The sequence below is a fragment of the Haplochromis burtoni genome, unplaced genomic scaffold (genome assembly GCF_018398535.1).
Source record: "Haplochromis burtoni strain Fernald_Lab_line unplaced genomic scaffold, NCSU_Asbu1 Contig_81, whole genome shotgun sequence".
NCBI lineage: Eukaryota > Metazoa > Chordata > Actinopteri > Cichliformes > Cichlidae > Haplochromis > Haplochromis burtoni.
Window position 1 is genome coordinate 877,406 of NW_024582442.1, and position 9,306 is coordinate 886,711.

At 39.3% G+C, this 9,306-nt stretch overlaps 1 protein-coding gene across 1 annotated transcript in view; it reads left to right on the forward strand.

Annotated features, from left to right (window-relative positions):
- LOC106633249 (sterile alpha motif domain-containing protein 9-like) overlaps window positions 1-5,818 on the forward strand; it is a gene marked incomplete at its 3' end in the record, with an annotated part of 16,198 nt that extends 10,380 nt beyond the window's left edge. Inside the window, 2 exon segments of the mRNA XM_042222209.1 lie at window positions 910-971; window positions 4,027-5,818. Of these exon segments, the coding sequence (XP_042078143.1) occupies window positions 4,265-5,818 (1,554 nt within the window).
- Window positions 5,819-9,306: the final 3,488 nt, after the last annotated feature.

The following is a 9,306-nucleotide window of genomic DNA, read 5'->3' on the forward strand; positions in this document are numbered from 1 at the left end:
ATATGGAGACCTGAATACAAAACACACAACCCCAGGTCTGAAGCACAAACAGAAGCCTAGGTATTTATATACTTGCTCTCTACGTCACACCACTATAAGTTTCGATCAAAGACTCTGCTTAGTTTCACTTTCTGGCTGCAAAAGCATGCAGTTTCCTGTCAGTACTTTTTGGCACAGACTGTACTCAGAGTTAGGCCTCTCTTATATTAAAACAATATAATCAGCAAATACACATTCAGATTATATATTCAAACCCCAACATTGGCTATTTTTTTTTTTTTTGCATTAAAATCTTATAAAAAAGTGTTCACAGTGAGGGATGAACTGTGAGACAGCAAGTGTTACAGCCGCTCGGCAGAACGGATTTACATCATTTTGTTATTAAGAGCAAAGCAATAACTACAAAATCAGACTGGGCAAGGAACTTGTGGTGGTTGATCTTCAATTGGTGAAGTTCGGGGCTACAAGAAACTTTCTTTAATGAGCAGCTGTCTAATTAGGCAAAGCCTGCACCCCACTTCCACCGGGCGCACCTTGATCTTCCAGCCTCTGTCCTCTGCCTCAGCTGCCAAGTTGGCATACCGCAGTTTCTTATGCTCAAACGTAAGAAGCTGCTAGTTTTATTACAGACATGGCAGGACCCCCCAAAATCCCGAAAGGTTGTGTCTTATCAGTCCACAAAATATTTTTCCAAAAGTCTCTGGGATCATCAAGATATTTTTAAACAAATGTGGTTTTCTCCTTGGAGCTCGCCCTTTGGCATTTTTACAAATTCTTTCTTATTGTTGAATTGTTGAGTTGTCAGCTGTTTCCTTAGATTGTGGCATGATATGTTGCTTTTTGAGATCTTTTAACCTACTTCACTTGAAATTATTTAGGACTTCATGTCATTGTGTGATTTATTTGCAGATAAAAGGTGATAAGTAAAACGCAGTGCTAATAATGTGACAAAAGGAGGAAGAAAATCATGGGTAAGTAAATTTTGTTTCTATGAGATGCCTTTTTTTTTTTGCATTTATGGAACTTTCAAGTATCTGTAGCCTACTTGCAATTTAATGTTTTCTTCTCTGATTCCAAAGTGTTAAGCATTCCATCTTAATCCGGTCGTTAAGTGATGACGTGACGAATCCTACTTCCGGGCCTAAAGTAGTCTGCGTTTAATATGGCTTTTGTGTTGTTAACATGTTTAATGCTTTGTATTTTCTTCTATTTAATCTCAAAAAGCTCCTAAAACAGTCAGTGATCACTGTTGACCTCCCTCGGCTTTTATTACCGCTAATTATTTATTTAAGCTCAGTTTTTAAAACCTTAGGATGTAACTACAGCCCAGCTCATGCAGCAGTATATGAATGACTAACCTCGTATTATGGACCTGCAGCGGAGTTTAGGCCCAGACACGGCTAGTGACGTTAGACTTAACGACCGGATAGACTTTATCAACAGAACAAAAAAAGATATGTACACCAGAGGTGTGGACTCGAGTCACATGACTTGGACTCGAGTCAGACTCGAGTCATTAATTTTATGACTTTAGACTTGACTTGAAAAAATGTTCTAAGACTTGTGACTTGACTTGGACTTTTACACCAATGACTTGGGACTTGAATTGGACTTGAACCGGTTTACTTGAAAAGACTTGATATTTCACCCCAAATATAAAATTTAACATGCATATTATATAGAGATTGAAAATGTGACGTCATTCACGGGTAGAACCGCAAAGGATTCTGGGAACTCGTGGCAAGCGGTACTAGCGCACGCAGGCTTTCAATTAAATCAGTCACACAGCGATAAAAAGAAACACAAAAATGTCAAGAAGCTGTTGTATTATTAACTGCAATAGCCGGTCGCATGACAGCCACGGGAAGCCGACGGGTAAAGAGATCGGTTGTTATCGGATTACGTCGTTGAAGAGAAATTGTTCGAGCCATGTTTCCGAAGTAACAAAGACGCGACGGATGGCCTGGATTGCAGCCATTCAAAGACAAAATATAACGTCCCAGAACACTCCAGCTCACAGGTTAGTCTGCTCCAAGCATTTACACAAAGGTCAGTCTGCTGTTGCAGTTAATGCGTCATTTTCATTACATAATTGGTGATATAGGTTACAAGCAAGTCTGGCGCTGAACAGAAATTGTCGCGCTATGCTCCTTTGTTTATTGTGCATAAATAGTGAATTGTCCTGACACAATATTGCGTTTCGCTTCTGTTATTATGGTACATTGACAAAAACATATACTTTTATTCACAGGAGTAAAACAGGTTTTTTGTATCACTAATTGCCCAGTACGATTACAGCATACAGTATTATTGTCACTGCTACATTTCTGTGATGCTACCAGAAATTATTTCCACTACTAATTAATTACCGTTGAGCTCAAAGGTCCTATTAATAAACGGTTAACAAATGTGTATTTATGAGACGATTTGTGAGACTGGTAAACTTATGATAGTACGATGGTCTTTCGTTCTACACGGTGCATTTCAAGGTCCTGCACCCATCCGTCGGTAAACTGTACCTGGGCTTGTTGCAGTGACCTGAAGTTACTAAACTTCATGAGTGTATGCACTCACTCCAAGAACCGTATAATTATAAATATGCATATAAATATGCTACGATGAGATAGCTGACTTCATCTAACTAGCAAATGTTGTCCAGGCTACGTTGGTGATACAGTTTTTTTTAATGTGTATGATATTTTTGTGCATACAGTATTATTGTCACAGCACGGTGGTTAGCACTGCTGCCGCACAGCAAGAAGGTCCTGAGTTCAATTCCACCATCAGGCCGGGGTCTTTCTGTGTGGAGTTTGCATGTTCTCCCCGTGTTGCGTGGGTTCTCTCCGGGTACTCCGGCTTCCTCCCACCGTCCAAAGACATGCAGCTTGTGGGGATAGGTTAATTGGATAATCCAAATTGCCACTAGGTGTGAATGTGATGTGAATGGTTGTCTGTCCCTGTGTGTTGGCCCTGCGACAGACTGGCGACCTGTCCAGGGTGTACCCTGCCTCTCGCCCCATGACAGCTGGGATAGGCTCCAGTGCCCCCCGCGACCCTGAAAAGGAGAAGCGGAAGCGAATGGATGGATGATATTTTTGTCATGCGATTTTAAAGCTGGTCCTACAACCGCATCCAAGAATAACATGCAGCTTATCTCAGAACTGTCGGTGAAAATTATTCTTGGAGCTAGGTTTAATTGAGCTGCATTTTATAGAGGTGCAATTTCACAATTTGTGTATATTTTCTAAGTTCACTATTTTGTCATGTGTTGAGAAAAACACAGATTTAAAAATTACATGGTCTAATATTTACATTTAGCATAACTGCAACATTATTTTTTCGTTTTTTTGTTGTTTTTTTTTAAAGACTCGAAAGGACTTGAAATTCAAAGTTTCAGACTTGTGACTTTACTCGGACTTTTTCACCAGTGACTTGAGACTCGACTCTGACTTGCCTGACATTACTTGACTGACTTGACTTGGTAGACTTGGACACGGATAACAAGACTTGGTCCCACCTCTGATGTACACCAGATAAAAAAAAAAAAAAAAAAAAACCCAATAAGTCATATTTAGTAGTTAAACTTTTACAGGTTTCGTAGGTGAACCATCAGTAGCATCCTTTAGTATATTTTTTGATTATACAGACCATAATGCTACTGTTTTGGTTTATCCTTGCTGTTCTTTTCCCTGTTATCTCCTTGCTGCAGGCTGCTGTTTGCAGGTGTATGTATAACTTGTACATGTCTTTCTTGTGTAAATGTAAATTTGTCTGTGATTGTGTAAATACTTATGCTATTGTGTGCTTCACACATGGAGAAAAGACAAACTGCCTTTCATTGTTCTTGTAACAGTGACAATAAAAGCTATTCTATTCTATTGTTTTGACCAAAAAAAAAAAAGCTTCAATAAGTTTAAAATTAAGAAGCAAATTATTATATTGTCAGTATTTCGCTTAAAGATGGAATTTATGTTAACTAATTTTATTAATGCATAATCAAATACATGCTTTTTTGTGCTCTCACAGCTAAAATACCTCAACAGTTACCAAGTGCTTCTGGGTGGACTGAATCTGAAGTAAGCACCTGGCTAAGATCAATTCGAATAAAGGAACATTACATAGAAAAACTCTATGAAGAAGAAGTAGATGGACAAATCCTACTTGCACTGGATGAGGACTTTCTAAAAACAAAAATCTGCATGAAGTCAGGGCCTGCTCATTTGATTATTCAGAAAAGAGATGAGCTTATCAACTCCCAGCAAAAATGTCAAGAAAAGAAAAAAAAAACAAAACTACTGGTTCCAAAAGAACTGAGTTTGAGGAAAAGAAAAGTAAGAAATCAGTTCAGTGTCTTCAAACAGTAAGTGATGGTTCTCCAGCACAAACTACACTGAGCGATCAGGAGAAAGAAACTGCTCAGGAACAATGTGTGTTGATTTCAAAGGAAGACTGCAAACCACGGCCATTCGATCAAGAAGGGACTAATTTCTTATATGTAAAACACAGCATCCTGCAGCCTGAATCAGGTGCTTTTAATCTGATATCGCCATGCCACGAATTTAAGTCTTTTGCTGTAGCTGCTACATTGGATCGCACAAGACTCCAAGCTAAGTTTGCCAAAGAGGTTCTTAAATTTGCAGCTGGTTGTATGAATATCAGATCAAATGGCACAATACACTTTGGTGTGATGGACAGCAAGGAGGATGGAGGATATGTGCACGGTGAGATAACTGGTATCCCTGTAACAGACAAAGATATTTATGTCGATGCTTTGGACTACATTGAAAGGAGTTTCTCCTCTGACAAAGAGCACATACGCCAGTGTGTGCGACCGCCAAGGTTCATTGAGGTTATAGATCGACAAAGTACAGAAAAGCGATATGTGGTAGAGGTTGACATTGTGCCATTAATAAGTATTGTCAAGAACAAAGTGTATGCAGTCCGTCTGCCAAACTTCAAAGAATCAACAAACAAAGTAGAGTTTGAGAAAGAGATGATTTTGCGAAGAGTGGGTTCAAAAACGGAGCCAGTGAGTGACAAGGACCTAAGTGACTTTTACCAAAGAGTCAAAGATCGTGATGCTCAAAGAGAAGAAGCAGAAAAAAATCATTTCCTTATTGCTCCAGAAGTGTGTCAAGACCTTGGAAGAAAACTCACCATGCTGATGACCAGTGGTAAGAAATTCATTGAAAAGGAAAAATGGTTCATACTCGTAACAAACAAATTCAAACCTGATGACCTTTGTAACATTGACTGGCTGATTAACATGAATATTTTCTGCGTGTTTGACTTTGACCCAGACTCAAAGATATCAGGTCTTTGCAGTAGATACCTTAACGACCGTGTTGCAAATATGCATTCTCTCCAGAGCTACAAGGTGTCCGCTGGCACAAACATCAAAGAATTCACAAGTAAGCTGGTTTTGTTCGATCAAGTTAGTTGGATCTTTTGCAATGGCCGTACTGACTTCAAAGGAAATGAAGCTCCATGTGATGAAATGACTTGGATTAAGACAAAAATGATTCAATTTAAGAAATCTGTGTCTTTAATCTGTAATCGGATTTTGTCAAAAGGTACATTCCAGGTCATATTTCTATTATCATCACCAGTTGAGAAACCACTCTTGCACACCTTCTATGAGTTTTTCACAGACATGGAAGGCCATGAAGACATCATCTGCATCTGTGAATCAGAGGAAAACTTCCATAAGTGGCAAAGCTTTGCAGAGGGTTCATGTGGGAAAGAAGCTGTAAACAATTCCAGTGTTGTTGGAATGAAAATGAGCCACATTAATGCAACTCTGCAACATATACAACCTGTGAAAACGCATGCCAGTAAACACTTGCCAGTCTTTGTGGGAGGAACATGTGTTCTTAAAACACAAGTAGAGGAACAGATGTACTCGCTGGAGATTCTGACGGTCAATCATTGTGATGAAACATGCAAAGAATTCATCAATGAGGAAAAAGAAAACACGGAAGGCCAGTTCTACCATGGTGGGAGAGTGACTTGGTTGCATTTCTGGCTTGCTGAGAACAAATATGCTCGAGAGGTCATTGAAAGAGATGCTTATCACGAGACTTCCAAACTTCTCAACGATGCCTTGAAATATAATGCAGACCAGACTCCAGTGAATATCATAAACATCTACCATCACCCAGGAAGTGGTGGAAGCACTGTGGCAAGACAAGTGCTGTGGAACAACAGAAAAAGTCTAAGGTGTGCAGTTGTGAAGCCCTCATATCCAGTTTCTGTTGTTGCACAACATGCAGTTGAACTAAGAGAATATGAAGAAAAGGATCCACAGAGATGTCTTACTGTGCTGCTCCTCACTGAAGACTCAGACAAAGAATATCTAGATGATCTCAGGAATGAACTAGAGGGTGCCATAAACGAAAGACAAATCCAGTATGGTACTCTATGTTTCATTTTGTTGAGCTGCAGACGCTCCCATGATCCAGAGAAAAAATGCAAGGAGTCTCCTTTACAGAATGTGTCTGTCACTCATAAACTGTCTGATCAAGAGAAGAGAAAGTTTTCTGGAAAACAAAAGGCACTTAACAAAAAATATGACTTTAACTTCATTCTGACATTTGTTCTAATGAGCAAAGGATTCAGTGAAAATTATGTTCAAAAGTTTGTGAAACATCTGCTCCAAGGCATTAACCGTCACTCTGTTGAATGTCGTCTCATTCGTTATGTAGCATTGCTGAACACATATGTTCAAAACTCTTTCATCTCTCAGTCTCACTGTGAAGCTTTGCTTGCCTTAAAGTTTGACTCAGAGAGGTTTCGTCGACATGAGTTTGAGAGATCCCTCAGCGATCAGGCTAAGCTAGTCTTCTTGCACCTTCGAGATGACAAGACGCACATTCAATCAATCAGAATCATCCACCCACTTGTTGCAAAAGAAATTCTTCAGCAACTTCTGGAACCCCAACAAACTCAAAGCAGTTTGGCGATGGATTTGCTCCACGAGGATGTGCTCTTTGAGCATAGTTTAGAAACAGATGACTATCTCACATTTTTGAGACTGCTTTTTATTCGAAGATCCAGAATAACTGAAGAAGACAAATACTTTTTGAGTTTGTTCTCTCCTTTCATTGAGCATGTGCGTGGAACTGAAGAAAGCCCAAATAAAGCCATCGAGTTGCTCAAGGAAGCATTCGAGCGTTTCTATAATGATGCATACTTTGCACAGCAACTTGCTCGTCTTCATTATACTTATGAAAAATTTGAAGAGGCCAAAAACTGGGCAGAGACAGCAGTGAAACAGCTGCCTGACAACTCCTATATACTCGACACAAAGGGGCAAGTATATAAGAAATGGTTCCAAGCAAAATGTAAAACGATCGAAAATGTACCAAAGACGGCGCAAAACACAGCAGATGCTGTGGAAACTGCACTGAAAGCACTTGACTGTTTTCAAGAATGTCAGAGAGCAGCTGATGCTGAGATGCAACATGTCAACACTTCAGGGTTTTATGCTGAAGTTGAGGTTGGGCTGGGCCTTCTCAAACTGATCTTTTCATTGCAAGTATTTGCAAACAGATCCAATGGTCATTCAGAGTGTATGAAGTACCTAACATCAGATTACATCCCAGTGGAAGTTAAAGATGCTTGGGAACCATTTCATGACCATTTGAAAAAACTGTGCCAGACAATGAAAGACACTTTGGAAAGGATCTCAGAGGACCTGAGTTATTTCCAGACAGACATTGATGCAGATGAAGAAGAGACGCCTGAAGGCCCTGAGGGGAAGATACGTCATCCATTGAAGTGGTTGGCAATAAAATCCTCTGAGTATGGAAAGTACTTCAGTGAAGCTTTTTCTGCTGCAGTCCTACAGCATCGGAAATCAATCCCAGCCAACCTCACTCCTTTCCAAAAACGAATGATGATCTATCATCTTGGTGGTGGCAACATAACATCCATTCTCTATAAGATAACTGATCAGAAGGACGCAGTAAAACTTCTAGAGCTCATCCTTTCTCTCTACCCCAGTAATCCATTAAAAGCTAAATTTGATCAAATGGATATTGTTAATTACATAGCGACCCATATTTCTCTGAACTGTCTGTCACCACAAAATCAAAAAGTAGCTCCTCTGAAAGTTCTACAAGCACTTCGTCACCAGTTTCCATATGATAAAAGGAAATGTTTGCCAAATGCCCTGTTCTTGCTTACATTGCTATTCTGGCCAGAGGATGACGACACGGAGCATGAGAGAGAAAAAAAATATCAAATTGTGCAAACAGCTGTTGAGCACCTGGAAAAAGGCCACAGGACCAAGATGAAAGACATTCCTCCATGGAAGAGAAGGATTTACACTCATTTTTTTCTAGGCAATGGGAGTGGGCTGGACAAGTTCGTCCACAAGAATAAGTTAATCAGAGCGTTGTCTTCAATCACAAAGTTGTCTGAAAAACGCATGCAGTGGTTTAGTGGTGAGGCATTCGAGACTCCAGAGATTGCCGCAATGCTAAAACATGTATCTGGGTGGACTAAAGATGGATTGGTGTATCTTGAAGGTCCCAAGGAAAAAAAGTTCAATATCAGGCCTGTTAATGCACCTTCAGTGCCTCAAAGTAATGAAAACATCACCTTCTACCTGGGGTTCAATTTCAGAGGCCCTGTTGCTTACAACATAGTTGTGACAAAATAGTCAACCGCTGCCTGTCAGTGTCAATCCAAGTTACTTTTACTTTTTAGTATTATGGATGTTAAAAAACTATGGATGGTTTTTAAAAAACACACGAGCCTCAGTTTGTGAAAAAAAAAAAAGAATAAAGCTAAACAGTTGTAGCATGTAATGATTATGTATGCAATTTTAGTGTCACTCAAAAAACATTGCTCAAGTGTCATAAAAATAATTAACCACTGTTTTGTTTAGTTGTAAATGTATTTAATCTGGCCAAGTTATTTATCCAACTACTTTGTATTGTGATTATGTGGGTGTCACATTTTGTTATGCTTCATTAGTCTCATTTTAGGTTGTACTTCTATTAGTGTATATTTGCATTGTTAGTCTATTAATCTCAACTACACTTTGGGGCCAACTTTTTCTTATGGTATGTGCTATTAGAAGGACGGCATAAATTACTCCGAATCTAAAAATTATTAGGAATAACAATGTAAATATAATTATTGTCATGGCTGGGTATATCCTCTCCGGCTAATATGCCTTTGTGTTTGTTGCTTGTCTGTATTCCTTGTGTTCTCTTGACCAACTGTACTTTGATTTTATGAGCTGGTTCATATTCAGTGTTGATGCACTACACCGAAAAACAAAATCTACCAGCTACG